The 15,377-nt window shown below is 38.4% G+C and overlaps 1 protein-coding gene across 1 annotated transcript in view; it reads left to right on the top strand.

The window, feature by feature from the left end:
- The first annotated feature begins 494 nt into the window (after positions 1-494).
- Positions 495-15,377, top strand: part of LOC135716445 (PP2C-like domain-containing protein CG9801) — an 82,536-nt gene continuing 67,653 nt past the window's right edge. The window contains exon 1 of the mRNA XM_065238976.1: positions 495-1,026. Within this exon, the coding sequence (XP_065095048.1) occupies positions 873-1,026 (154 nt within the window). The 5' untranslated portion in view covers positions 495-872. The remainder of the gene's footprint in view (positions 1,027-15,377) is intronic.

Here is a 15,377-nt window from a genome sequence, read left to right as displayed (position 1 = left end):
GAAATCAACGCCAACATAATCAATCAGAATGAGCAAGGCCTGTTGATGTTTGTAATATTGAGCTGGTCAAGTACTTGGCAGAACCTCTTCTCTCAAGGATCAACGATCCTCTAGCATGGTGGACAGAACGGAGATCGATCTACCCAAGAATCATCACCGCAACGCATGCGAACGCATTTTTTTTTAAACAGGACAGATATGCAAAGAAAGAAGGAGCAGATTGAAGGCCACGAATGTTTCAAAAATTAACTTCCTTAATCATAACCTTTAAGAAAATGTTGGTATCTGTAAAAATGCTCACCAAAAATTATTCATTGAATACAATTCAAAGACCCAAATATGATTTATGAAATATAAGGTGTTTTATTAAGAAGGACAAGTTACATGGAAACTATTAATTTTATTGAAAATTATTTTTGCCATTCATATATATTGAAATATAAACATTAGACTGATGCAAAATTTGACATTTTCGCCCCACAGGGCTCAAACGGTTCCTATTTGTAAACATATATAGAAAAAAATCTATATGAGCGAAGAACGGTTTCTAAGAACTAGTTCCTAATGCCGAATGGTTCTACAAGGAACGGTTTTGTGAACTGTTTTGCCCATCTCTAATTTGATCATCTAGCAGTCAACATTATAGAAATGCATCTAACTGAAATTTTTCTGATCGTTGTAAATTTACCCTACCCATAACGTTTGGATACAACTGTTTGCCAAACAATTGTTTTTTGCGCGTATTACGGAAATGTACAATGTCCTAAATTTTTATCTAATCAGGTTTTTCTTAAAATTATTTTTCAGCTTCTTCAACAAAGGATATATTTGTAAGTTTGGTCCGGAGTTTTTGGGAAGCACATGCCTATATTATGGAGACAGGAGGTGCCTTGACCACTCTTACTGTTTTAGTGGTTCTACCATTGTGGGATAACCCCGGAAAATATGTTGCCTGCTGCTGTAATGTAGGAGATTCTCTAGGCTATGTGTATTCCAAAGCACATGGTGTCAGAGAAATCACAGAAGGTATGTATTTTTAATATTATAAAATTAATATACACGACAGTGATTATTTTCAACAAATCATAAAGATATTGGTACATTATATTTTATTTTCGTAGTTGTATACATCTGAGTGGTGCAGACACGATCACTTTAATTTTTCAAGTAATTTTTCTTGGCAAATATTAACTTTGTTTACAGTATTCCTTGTTCATCCAACACACAATAATCCGATGACTCAATAATACGGATCTTTTTTTTTAGTTCTTATTATAGAGACTTTCAGCCTTAGGCTGGTGCGTCTCTCAATACGGATCTTGTCAATCCGGAAGGTGTCGGATTAAACAGTATAAACACGCATTTAAATTCATTGTGCTGTCAATTTCCAGATTTGCGCTGTAAGCCAGATTCGATGTTAAGCTGACATCACACAACAGGCAAATATATAAACCTAGCGTTTAGAATCATAAGGGTCTAACTGTAATGATCGATTCTATTCATTAATTTTCTCTTTGCATTAATACAGTTTACTGAAAAAAATTTCCGAAATTTTACTAAAACAGTATAGTAAAAGTTTGTATTAGCCAGCAAAACCAACGTCAAACACGCCGAGAAAAGTTAATAAATCCAATTACAATGTATTACAATGTATTAGCTTGGCCATTATGATTCTGAACGCTAATTTTGACCAAATATTGCTATGGCAAATATTTGGTTTGTATTTTCCATTCCAATTATTTGGCAATTCGTTAAATAGTGTGATGGCCTTTTTCCAGTTTTGCCAAACATGTTTGCTGAAAGCAGCCAAATAATTTATTTGATACCAGCCGTATATGGCAGTCCCCTACAAACGATTAAAAAATCATGATGCATGACGTGTTTCTTCAAGTACTCAATACTATTTACCAACGATTCTTCAATACACGACGTGTAAATATTTACATGATTGACAAATCTCAGGTAATCATAACATTTTGATTTTTGAAAAGAACGCGATAGAGAATAAGATACGTACTGCGTACCCGAGTTTTGTAAAAAAAATCGTAAATATTTACGCTGTGTGCAGCTTAGTAGACTGTGTTTGTTAACATCTCTGTCAGATGTTTTGATTTGAGTTGGAAGCAGGGTGCCTTCCATTCATTTTGACTAAAAAAATGTTTTATGAAATTATGGAATAATAAGATATTATGATGATATTTTGTATGTGTAAGTAACAAGAAAAGATTGTAAAGTTTGTGTTTGACACATAAAACCTGAAAATTTAGCTTTGACAGAGTCACAATGAGCGATTTTCTGATCGCCTCTTCGCGAAGACTGAAGAGCGAAGGCTGGGTGAGATAAATGACAAAATCGCTTATTGCGACTCTCATGTAGCAAAAGGGGGAGAGGTAGCTCATCGATTCTTCCGGTTCGCCTCCTAGCATCGTGCTATCAGGTACCAGGCGATAACCAGGGTAGTTGATCGATAGCTCGATGACGTCATTTCGTTGGCGTCTGCAATGGGAAATTCTCATAGCAGGCGTTGACGATGGGACGTTGTCGAGTTGTTGAATAGCAACTATCGTGGTAACTCACCGATTACCTGTCGATCTGCCAAATTGGAAAGACGTCTGCATTGAATTGTCTCATATAATAATATTCCGCCCACTATATCACAAGAAATTGCGAGTAGCTGAGTGAAATGGAGATAAGTTAAGCATTGGGTACAGGACCAAGTCTCCCCTGGGTGGTGCCAAAAGATGAGCGCAATAGAATCATCAAGTTGTCATAAACCACGGAATGAGACTATTGCATGGCTGGGTAGTCAAAGTCTTCCATTCGTTAGTCATTTCAGGTGGATTAGAACAGGTTTAGGTGGGCGTTGGCCAGATTTGGATTTTTCAGATGTAATCCTGGATAGGACCCTGTCATTGAACGTCACGTGAAAGTGACAGCGAAACTCGTTGTTGTCGTTGGTTCCGGTTTTGAATGGATACAAAAATTTGAGCAACGGTATTATGTGATATGAGGGGCTCGGTTGCCTTAGAGCAACCGTTTTTGCTTACTAAGCAGAACATCATGAGTCTAATCTCAGGCCCATCCACATTCAAGATTCGTCAATCGTTTTATTTGCTAATATGACTACATGGTAATAACAGCAACTCGGTGATTAAAAAGGTGCTCGTCTGCCTAGTGGCAAACGTTTTTGCTTACTGAGCAGAAGACCGTGGGTTTAGTCCCAAGCTCCTTCGCGTTATATGATCGTTAGGACATCAATTCAGCTTATCGTTTACCAAAACGAACCCTGCTGTAAACCCAACCCTCTTATCCAACATCCCAGTGATTCCTCGTGGAAGTGCAGAGGTGTTCTCGGATTCCATCAAAACGAGTGTCATGTCAACACAATCCTTCCCATTCCTTTCTTGACCTATGTTCGGGCGCGGCCGGCGCTGGTATTGCCTTATTTAAGATCACCAGTTTTTACACATTGAGGATGATTGCTAGTCCCAAGCATCGTCTATTGGTTCTCTGTGTAATTACAGCTGATCTGGCAGTAACAGAGTAGCAACCGTGGGCGGTCAATCAAGCTCAAGCTCAAGCTCAAGCTATTGCGACTCTCATGTAGCAAAATTGGCTGGTATTATGTGTCAAACACAAACTTCCACAATATTTTCTTGATGTTTACACAAACAAAATATTATCATAATATCTTATTGTTCCATAATTTCATGAAACATTTTTTAGCCACAATTAATGGCAGGATGGAAGGTTAGGAAAATGAAACTTTTTTCATTATTGTACCTCTCCTATTTTTTTTTTATTCATTTTATTTATTTGTAAGGCTCAACTGTCGAAATCAACTCTACGGAGCCAATAGTCTAGGGAATAAGTTTACAATTCATTAGAATTAAAAGTTATTCGGATTCAGGGCCGGAGCGTGGAGAGCTGGGGCGTAAAGTTTTTCTCGGTGGTGAATTTTCACTGGCGTGCTTCTGTAGTTTTTGTTGTTCTTTGATCAGTTTGGTGTGTATTTTCACGTGCTCTGTCCAATTTCCAACTGTTTGTTTGTGTCGCTGCTGGTAGTGTAGGTCCGTCTGTGTCTGCTAATTATTCTGCTGCCCTCCGTTATCCACTTCTAAGTCCATGGTCGTAGTTGGAGCTACAACTGCATCCTTTTCTTCTTCTGCTTCTTTTTCTTCTTCTAGCATCTCTATTTCAAGTTCTACTGTCTGCTTGTCCGAAGTACTCGTGCCTGCGAGAACGGCAGCAAATGTGTTGTTTTTTTGCCCAGCACCTTCTTCTGTTTCTCCTGTCGATTTGTTCTTCCTCTTTCCGCATGCATTTTTTTGGTGCCCCTCCTGTCCACAAGCGAAACATTTAAGTTTGTTTCCATTATAAAAAATTCTCCCCCGTCTATTGTGGAAGTACAACACCGATGGGATTTCATTTTCTACATCCATGTAGATTCCACGGACACCAGTAAATAAATCAAGCTGATATTCTGGGGATACTTCTCTCGAACACAGCGTTTGATTTTTCCGTACTTCATTAGTGCCAGCGACAGATCGTGATTGGATACCTCAGGCGGTAGGTCAAACACTCGTACATATTGAATGTTACTACCGGCTACTGACATGTAGACATCCACTTTTTTCCATTAGAATAATGGAACGGCAGCTTCTTTTCATTGAGCGCAAGGGCTTCTCTCATGCCCTCCTCAGAGTTGTATTTTATATAAACCATTCTCTCCTCTGCATTTTTGTAGGCTGTATCCATCGTTCCCTGGTTACCCGCAAGTCCTTTTACAAAGCGGACCATCTCAGCCAGTTTTGGCTGCGCAGCATTGTCCGGAAAAAGGAAACCAAGGGTGTTTGTAACCGAAATACCACTCGACATTTTTCTGTGCACGAATTATTACCACTAGCGCGAAACAACAGCACAGCAAGCAAACAAAGCGTCTTTCTACTTGAAAATCAGATCGTCAACTGGCCTCTCGTATTGAACAACGGAATTGTACAGGTGGTGGTTACGACAAAGGCGGTTTTAAGGATGTACAATTTTGATTTTAAACCAGCCCACGTCCCAATACAATCCGCTCCTGTAGCAAACCCCTCCGACATCAAGGTAATCCCTTCGAACCAGTGCCCATTCAGCTGGAACCATCTGGATCGACTCAAAAGATCGTTACCCTATCCCTAATGGGCATAATGTGCTACAGTTTCGGGTTCTACAATAGTTTTGACATAGACTACGCATTTTATTGTCCGTTTGGAGTAACTGATAGCTCGCCCACGCATACTGCTAACACCATTATATCAGGTAGGTGAAAATTAAGCCTATCTGATGAAAGTGTTAGCATGCGTGGGTGAACTACCAGTTACGCCAAATTGACGAGCAACTGCGTTGTTTACAAAAGATGATACGCCCCTTCGAAAAAGTAATCGAGAAACACTCTTGGGCTGTGTCCCAATTGCCGAGTTAAATTTAACTCGTGGTTAAACGTGACAATTCGAAAGGTATAACTCATCTCAATATCTCATGTCCAGGGCTGTCATCTGCTTTGAAACCTTTCTTTTTATCCCAAAATTGATAAAATTTACAATATTTTTTTTTTTTTATCGATTTCTCCCAATCGCAAAACAACCACCAAAGAAAGTACCGATTTGGCTTGGGAGGAACCGGAGGCTGTGCCATCAACATCCGCTCGGCCGGTGGGACAAAAGGCCATTCAGATTTTTAAAGGAAACCAAGAAACCAACCTACACATGCCTGAGTTGCAATGGCTAAATCTGGCAACCTTTTGGCTGCTGTTGCACAAGAAAGACTTGAGTACAGCAAGCAAAAAACAGTCGCCTTGAGCAGAATATCCAATCATCAGATCATGTCGATAGACTTAACTAATTTAAATGGAACTGCCAAGGAAAACTTTCTGTTGGAACAAAAACGGGTTTTGCACGAAACCAGAGAGCAGACACGGCGGAATATGTAAAAATTAATTATTTTCGTACTTACTGATATATGTATTGCACGATTCCAAGATCTTTATATAAAAAAACATGAAACTAAGTCAAACTTCAATAAAATCACTTCGAATAGTCAACCTTTGGTTACAAAGTTGATACATAACACATTAAACTTTGCTATGAAAGTTGTTACAGCAGCTTTCGTTGTTTCAGTCTCGAGATACAAATATTGTAAGCCGTAAATTACCTTAAAAACATAAAATTAACTTGAAGCACCTCTAAATCATCACCGATTTTGCTGAAAATTTGCACAGAAGTTCAAATTAACATGACGAACAGTAATCACGGTTGACCCGTTACATTCCGAACATTTCGTTTAAAATGAACCGGTCTAATATATATATATATATATATATATATATATATATATATATATATATATATATATATATATATATATATATAACTTAATACTTTGACGGGACATTCGGAGTTTTTAAAAAGAAACTAAACCGAACTACCGATCTCGAGAGCTAGAATAGAACTAAACTGATTTATTGTCTTTTAATTTCATTACACTTCTAAACGATGCATACACTCTCAGAACTATGATGATGGCTGATCTGCTTACGTCTGCATGGTCCCGTGGGAATGCGATTTTGTTATAGTTTACATCACGATGCTGCTAACTGATGATGTGCTGACTGTTGTGGGAATGAATGAGCGATTTTCGGGATTGATGTTGATGCTAGGTGTAATGCTGGGTATCTGGATTGCTGGTTCCGGTGAAGTCTCCGAGGATTCGTTATTAACTACTCCATCCCCAAAAGAAGCACGTCCCGTGCGTTTCTTGAAGAATGTTGCTATTGCCTTTCGGTGTGTGAAGGTTACGACGATCATGATTATCGAGATTATAGTGAAGATCACTCCACTTGATAGGAAATGTTGTGTTTTTAATGATTCCAAATGCTTCCTGTTTTCCATATGCATTTTGTGTAGGACAGGATGCGTTTCCTCTATTTGTAAGTTTCGAGGGGTGAGATGACTGGGTGGTTGAAATATAATTCCATGTTTTCGAACAGCTTATCTTGAATGAATACCGAACAATTGTGAAATATGATTAAATAATTACCTTTTAGTTCTTTCTGGTTTATACCGCAGGTACTACTCATTACAACGTTTTCTAACGTAGCCTTGACAATTAATGTTCCGTACGTCAAAAGCTTATATTCTGTAGTGAGCGGTGTTTCTTTGAAGGGACATTTTCCACTTCTTCCTTGAACTAAAGGCGTAATACACAAATCGTTGGTAATATTCAAAAGCTGACTTTGTTTATAGATGTAAATTTTGGATATTTGTTTGTCCATTTTCAATTACTCTCAAGGTTTGTAACACAATATCTAACTGGAAAAGAATTGAAATTTTAGCATTTTCTGTAATGGTATATTCTTTTGTGTATTCAATTTAAGAATGACATTTTGTGGTTTCTCACTTCATCTGCTAAGATTTGTAAACGGTTTTGAAATTCCTGATTTATAATAATCTGTTTATTGTTCTGGTCAATTAACTTGTTATCAGATTTCTTAATTGCATCAATGTTAAAGTCAATTTGTCGTAGATCTTCTGCATCTAAATTGCCTGTAATAAATTTAATAGCACTGCCTAATGTTTCTATTGCTCGCTTGTTTTTTGAAGTACTTGGGAGAAGGGCTTTGTAAGTATTGTTGATTTCTTTGAATTTATGATTAATTAGATAATAAAAGTCTCCTGTAGAACTATTAATGTTTAAAACCAGATTTTCTAATATTCTTATTGTACCTCCTAATTCTTTCAAGTCAACTGAATGAAGTAGCCTATTATATCCTTCAAAAATTCTCCCTTCTCCCGCACTGTGAGAATCAGTGCTCCTGGGTTATTTGTTATGTCGTGAATTTGGATAAATTTGGGAAAGGATAAAGGAAGGAACAGCATACAAATTATGAGTGAGACATCCATCCTGAAAAATAGAAGGGTTTTAGTTTATATTCTTTTAACATTTGCCTTATGAATCTCCCGTGCAGACCTATCGACAACTACTCTTCCTTTATCTTCAATAGCTCTGGTCGGTTGATATCTTTCTTTAGTTTTCCGTTTAATTCCTTGGATTCTTTTATAAACGGTTTTATTTTCTTCTATGTGAGGTTCTCTTTCTCTTTCTCTGCCATAGAATTTGTTTCGTTCTGCTAACATCAAGTCAATGTCGAGAGGCCGTTCGTGTCCGTCTTTTAAGCCGAAAAATATTTCTCTTGGTTTTAATCCTGTAGCTGAATGAATAGTATTGTTGCACAATGTACAAGCAATTCGAAAAATTTCTTTATGGTTAAGATCTTAATATTGCGGTTTTATACATCGAAAGATTTCAGCCACTGTGGAATGGAATCTTTCGACCAAACCATTACTTTCACTATGGTTTGCAGGCACGAAATGCATCTGGACATTCATATTATTAGCTAATCCTCTTATTTCTGCTGACCGTAAGGCCGGTTCATTGTCACTTACGATTAGTCCTGGTGTACCATATATTGAGAACATTTTAATCAAGCCGGTTCGTATATCTGTAATTGTTCTTGATTTTATGGGTATTAATACGCCAAATCGGGAAAATTTATCTATTGCGGATAGAAATTTAAAGGGTTGAGACAAAAATATATCAATATGCTCGATTTCAAACGGGTTTTTAGTGTTTGGCGAATTTTATAAGGATGGCAACCGTATTTATTTTTATTACATATGTCACAAAGTTTGATAAACCTTTGTATCTTGATTTTCATTTTTGGAAAAAATATCGTTTTGAGATTTGTCTCTTGTTTTCCCATATTCCTCTGTGAGCTGATTCGTGTGTTTGCTCAATTACGAGGCTCTGTTCTTCAGATGTTCTTAAACCAATCAAAAGCTTTTGTGTTATAAAAACTTTGAATGACTTACATCTACTGAAGTAATTCTTAAAGACGATCTGGATGCTATCATTAAAACTTTCTGGACACAATATGCCATTTGTTCGTCTTAGATCCATGTATTCTTTAAATATTCTGATTAACAATGGAACACCGAATACTAGTTTGGTTATTGTTCTCCTAAAAATTCTTGAAAAATTTGTTCGTATTTATCAGGTTCATCAGGACCTACTCTCAATATAATTTGGTTACTGAACGAGTTCAACGGCAGTTCAGTACATTTTATAAACTCGGAATCATCTGTATCGGCTGAATGAACAGTCATATCGTCAGATGATTCACTTTCATGAAGGTTGAGTTCATTACGAACTCTTGACAAGCTGTCAGCGACTACGTTTTGCTTACCTGGGCGGTAGCGTATTTCATAGTCAAATTCACCAAGTCAAAGACGCCAATGAACAAGTCTGTTATTGGTAGGTATCTTTCAACTTTAGCCCATAAGTCAATGGCTTGTGGTCTATATACAAGACAAATTTTCTTCCGTACAAGTACGGACGGAAATATTTGCAAGCCCATACTACAGCTAATAGCTCCTTCTCTATTGCCGAGTACTTTTCTTCCGATTTATTCAGGGTTCGAGAAGCGAAAGCTATTGGCTTATAACTTCCAATAGTCCCTTGGGATAACACAGCACCATGCGAAATTTGATGCGTCTGTGGTCAAAATAAATTGTTTGGAGAAGTCGGGGTATTGAAGTATATCGCTTCCGGAGAGAATGTTTTTGCATTTCTCGAAAGCGTCAACAAAATCTTTTGTATGATTAATACCTTCACCTTTTCTCAAGGCATTGGTTAGAGGCTTGGCTATTTTAGCGAAGTCCCTTATAAACTTGCGATAGTATCCCAGAATTCCTAGGAAACCTTGCAATTGTTTCTCATTTGTGGGTAACGGCCACTCTTTTATAATCTGAATCTTATCTGGATTTGGTTTGACACCATTTCTAGTGACTACATGGCCTAAGAAGGCAACTAGGTTATCGATGTGCGTGGTTAAGCTAGTAGAGAATATAATGATGTCATCCATGTAAACCAAGCATCCATACGGGAGAAGTCCATGGACTATTGGAATGGCGAGTAATCCCTTGATCAAGAAGTTTCGAAATCTGTCGCTGAACCTCCTCTCTGTGGCAGAAAGGGTAGCGATATGATTTCGAGTGTATAGGAACGTCATCCTTTGTTTTGATTTCATGTTTAATGGCACTAGTGAATGAAAGTTTCATGCCTTCCGTGAAAAATATATTTTGATGTTTTGAAATGACCTTTAAGAGCTTATTTCTTTCATCAGTGTTAAGGTGGTCAATTCTTAACTGATCAAATAAAGTTTTCTTTAGGTTTTTTTCTTGTTAGGGTGTCTCTGGCGTTCCAATTTCAAAATTATTTATTTCTGCTTGTAAAATATTAGCGTTCAAATCAACATTACTAGATTCATAAGAATAGTTTGTCAATAATACTCGAACAGATTCGTTTTCCGCAGAGTACAACCCAGAGTGAATAATCACGTTCGAATTAATTATGACATGATTTTCAAGTAAGAACTCTCCATTTACTTTCGTAGGGAGGTTCACGGCTTTAGTTTCATGAGCATTTAAATGTACTGACTTGTGGTCAGGGTATTTACGTTTCATTTTAATTTTTCCTTTGGGGAACTTAAGCTCATTGTTGGAAGTAATTATGTCTGCCTTAAGGTTTTTCAATGATTCATAACCCATCAAAAATGGGTGAAAATCAAAGATAAGGAAGGTTTGTTTATGTGTACCTGGTATTGTGGGGAAAGGATTTAATTCTACATATTGATTGATTATATGGCTACCTCCTACGTTTCGTACCGTTGTAGGAGTGGTGTATCTACAGTTTTTAAGGTTAACGTGTTTTTTCGAAATATAATTGCGATTGCTTCCCGAGTCAATCAAAAATTTTAGTTCTCCTTTAGTGGTATTGATAGTTATGTATGGGATAAAATTGTTTAAGTCATTCCCGACAATCCGCCCACCATTTGAAAATTTAAATCGTCTACGTTTTGTTCATTGTTCTGTTTTTCGGATTCGTCATTTCCTGCTGCCGACTCCTGTGGCTCAGTTACTTGAGTAGTCGAATCATATGGTTGCATCATTTGTTGCTCTTCCTGGATTTGATCAAAGTATTCTGGATAGTAATGCAAGTTATAATCTACATTTTGCGAATAATGACCGTAGTCAATTGGATCAAATTCTAGATGAAAGTTGGGCCTATTCATATAATTGATTTTTCTAGTTCTTATGGATGGGTAGACATCCATAGGAACTGGTTTGTGTTGGGGGGTGTTTCTTGGAGCGAACATGTTTTGCATTGGAGCAGGTTGTTGCCTGAATTGATTAAATGGATTTGGGTTCGATTGCATTTTGAACGGGTTCGGATTTGAGTACATTTTAAATGGATTTTGATTTTGATTCTGCATGAAGGTTTTTTGTTGTGGGTGAAAGCTTTGTCTAGGTATTGGTTTGAATTGTGGATATGATATAGATTGAAATGAAGGTCTGGGTTGGAATTATGGTTTGGGTGGAATGGGAGGTGTGTATGATTTGAAGGCATTCTTTACGTAGGCGTAGTTGCTTTCTTCAGAACATAAGCGTAAAGCCTCCTTCATGGTTTCCGGTGCTTGCGCTCTAATTATTGGCCCTAAGGGTTCTTTCAACCCGGCCACGAAAACTTTGAGTCCGAAATCTTGGTAGAATCTCTTTTTTGATTTAGATGATGAACATCTAAATTCATTTCGCTTAAGCACAGCTGATTCAGCAGTAGTGAGATTATATGGGAAACTTTCCCGTAGAATTCCTCCACTGTTCCTATTTGCGATAATTTAAATAAGTCTCTCGTCAGTGAGACTTCGTCCCTTTTGTCATGGGTTATTAAATTTGCTTTTATGTCCTTCCAGGAAAGTTCGGTGCCATACGGTTCTAGTACTGTGTCAGCAACTCCTATAATTTTTGATCTGATACCGTGGATCCACACACTGTACATTGGTGTTCCGTTTGCTTCTTCGATAATAGGTATTATGTTATTAATTGCCCTGAGGAATTGATGTAATTTTATTGGGTTTCCATCATAGCATGGTAAATCTCTTAAAATCTGAGGAGTTTGTAATTTTTTTAAAACTCTCTTCGATGGAGATATCGTCCCACTTTGAGAGCTTGTAATTTGATTTTCGAGCTAACCAATTAACTCCGCTCTTTGTTGGGCAATTTGTTCAACGTTTGCTTTCTCTGCTTGAGCAGCTTGAATAGCATGCGCTGCACCCTCTGCCTCTAAACTAAGTTGAGCAATCTGATCCTCTCGTGCCGCTAGGGCTTGCTTTAAATTAGCAATTTGTTGTTTCACACTTTCCATTATCACTCACTTTAACACTCAATTTTTCGTCAAGATAAAATTTCGGATTTATTCACATTTACTTTGATAACGCACAATTATAAACACAAATATTTGTTAACACTTTCAATAAAAAATCAATTAATCATAAATAAAAGAAGTTAACTCACCTATGGTTTAATCCTAATGGATCCACTCCAGTATTCGTCCGTTGTGGGTTCCTACGTGCCAGTTGCACGCTTTGTTGGGTTGAAACGTCACTGATTAGCGATATCCACTCGCCGAAAATGACTGCTTCTTAAATGTAGGTTCCACGCAGTGTTGGGCTCTAGACTTGGTCACAAATTGACAATATTCGTTTGCCAATGGATTTCTCCGGATCACAATGCACTAAAACTCAATCACTTTTCGCGTATCCTACCGACGACTGCGTCTCTTAATACTTTGACGGGACATTCGGGGTTTTTTAAAAAGAAACTAAACCGAACTACCGATCTCGAGAGCAAGAATAGAACTAAACTGATTTATTGTCTTTTAATTTCATTACACTTTTAAACGATGCATACACTCTCAGAACTATGATGATGGCTGATCTGCTTACGTCTGCATGGTCCCGTGGGAATGCGATTTGTTATAGTTTACATCACGATGCTGCTAACTGATGATGTGTTGACTGTTGTGGGAATGAATGAGCGATGTTTGGGATTGATGTTGATGCTAGGTGTAATGCTGGGTATCTGGATCGCTGGTTCCGGTGAAGTCTCCGAGGATTCGTTCTTAACTTATATACTTTTGGATGTGTCATCCAGACTTAAGTTAAAAAAAAGCTGGAGGGTGGTGTACAAGACACGACCGCGTTGTTGACGTAGGACTACAAAATTTTTGTTCGTTTTTCTAGTTTGTTGTTTCGGATATTATTTTGTAATTAAGTGAATTTAATAACTCAACTCTTTTGGTGGCCCTGAACTGTGATCGTTTCTATAGGCTGTGATGGTTTCTATAGGCAAGCTTTGCTATAATCACTGGACCTCGTGATTATTCGCGTTTATACATATCAATTGCGCAGGAAATCAGTTTGGCACGGCATTTGTGACCAGCATACCTTCCAGTAGTATGAAACAGGTCAAAATTTGCCCAAATCTGCCAAAAAATTAGTTTGTTTTGAATTTGCTTATAGGAAAATACTGAACTTTTCGGGAACATTCACGCCAAAGAACTCACCAACACACTTTTTGTTACATGCCTCATGCATGTAACAAATTAAATTTTGATTGCCTTTCTTTTTGAACACGCCGGTAAAGTACACAGACTCCTTCCATCATGAGTAGTTTGCTATCAAGTAGCGACACTGGCTCCTCTCCCTTTGTATTCTCTGTACTTTAAGTCTATACTTTCTGTACTCTGTATTATTAATTTCTATATAATATATAATTTCTACAAAATCAAGGCTCGCTTACGCTAATCAACATCACCATCGGGTAGAGGAAGACTTCCCCTACCCGATGGTTTTATTGGATTGTGTGGACTTGCATTGAATTCCTAGAAACCTTCGAGAGAAGTCATTGTTTACAAAAGCTGTTACGCCCTAATTCCAGCTCTATCTATATTTAACGATTCGGACAGGCCAGTAACAACAGAGTTTGACAGTAGGCAGCATGTCCCGGGCCCAAAACATTTATTTTGCTGCGCTGTGCCCGCTGTCACAGTATAACGTGTTGTCTACGCGCTTGCCACTGGGCTGGGTACGGACGATTTCGAAGATGTCGCGCAGCAGGAGAATGCATACGATAAGGATTTCAGTTTATGAAAGTGGAACGGAATAAATTTAACCCGCCGCTAAGACTACAAATAGAACATAATTTATTTCCTTTCCAAATTATTTGATTTTTGTATCATTTTGATGTATTTAGTGACAAATTGAATGGGTGAATCATGTGTTACTCTATATAAATTCTATTCTAACTTTTTTCTGAAATGAAATTGGTGGCCCAGAAAAGGGCCGTTTTGTTACGTTGGTGATAAGTTTTAACCTTCGAAACCGTAACGGTTTTGCGCTTGGCGTGTTCAGTGTAGGTGACGGCAGCAAGGATTTTTCTAGGAACACCTTCAGCACACCTCGGGTTTCTTCGTAGATCAGACCGGAAATACGCTTGACACCACCGCGTCGAGCCAGACGACGGATGGCAGGCTTGGTAATACCCTGGATGTTATCACGCAGAACCTTCCGATAACGCTTGGCGCCTTCTTTTCCAAGAGTTTTGTCTCCCTTGCCACGACCAGTCATCGTTGCTTCATGTTTGTCGTTGAACGGGTGAATCGAAACTAAGCCAAAAGCGTAGTTAGCAACCTGTTATATAGACAACCAGCTCTGCTGGTACCATATTTTCTCGCTTCCCATTGGCTACATACGTGGTGGTGTCAAGCGTATCTCCGGTCTGATCTACGAGGAAACCCGAGGTGTGCTGAAGGTGTTCCTAGAAATTATGATCCGTGATGCCATCACCTGTACTGAACACGCCAAGCGCAGAACCGTCACGGCCATGGATGTCGTTTACACTCTGAAGCGACAGGGACGCACTCTGTATGGTTTCGTAGGTTAAAACCTATCACCAACGTAACATTGGTGGCCCTGAAAATTTAGAGGTCATTTCAGAAAAGAGTTAGAATTGAATTTATATAGAGGATCCCCTGCTTCCAAGTTTGGTTACAGGATTACAACTCTGGAGATCAGCGGCGCCGGTGGTGTAGTGGTAAGCGAAATTACCTCTCACTCAGGTAAGCGTAATTACCTGGGTTCAATCCCAGTCGGCGCCACCGGGATGTTCTGAGGCATAACATCTCTGATCACGCCAAAGTAAAGCCGTTGGTCCCCGGTTCATGAGTTGATGGATAGGGATAGTGGATAGGTAGGGTTCAGGTGTGGGTAGCATTGGTGCTCAGCACGGAAAACAAGATTGACGTAAAACAAGATTGACGGAAAACAAATCCAAGGCAAAAAAACGGAGAGCATTTTGTGTGATCGTTGGGGGCGTATGGTTCTGTTCCGCAATTGCATCTTCCCCATTCGTACACGCCCGAAGATTGGAGGCGAATGTCAC

Source organism: Ochlerotatus camptorhynchus, unplaced genomic scaffold (genome assembly GCF_037179485.1).
Source record: "Ochlerotatus camptorhynchus isolate MF236.1 unplaced genomic scaffold, CSIRO-AGI_Acam_v1.1 ptg001251l, whole genome shotgun sequence".
In the NCBI taxonomy this organism is placed as follows: Eukaryota; Metazoa; Arthropoda; class Insecta; order Diptera; family Culicidae; genus Ochlerotatus; species Ochlerotatus camptorhynchus.
Note: the sequence above shows the minus strand (reverse complement) of the source record. Positions and strands in the feature narration are given on the sequence as shown.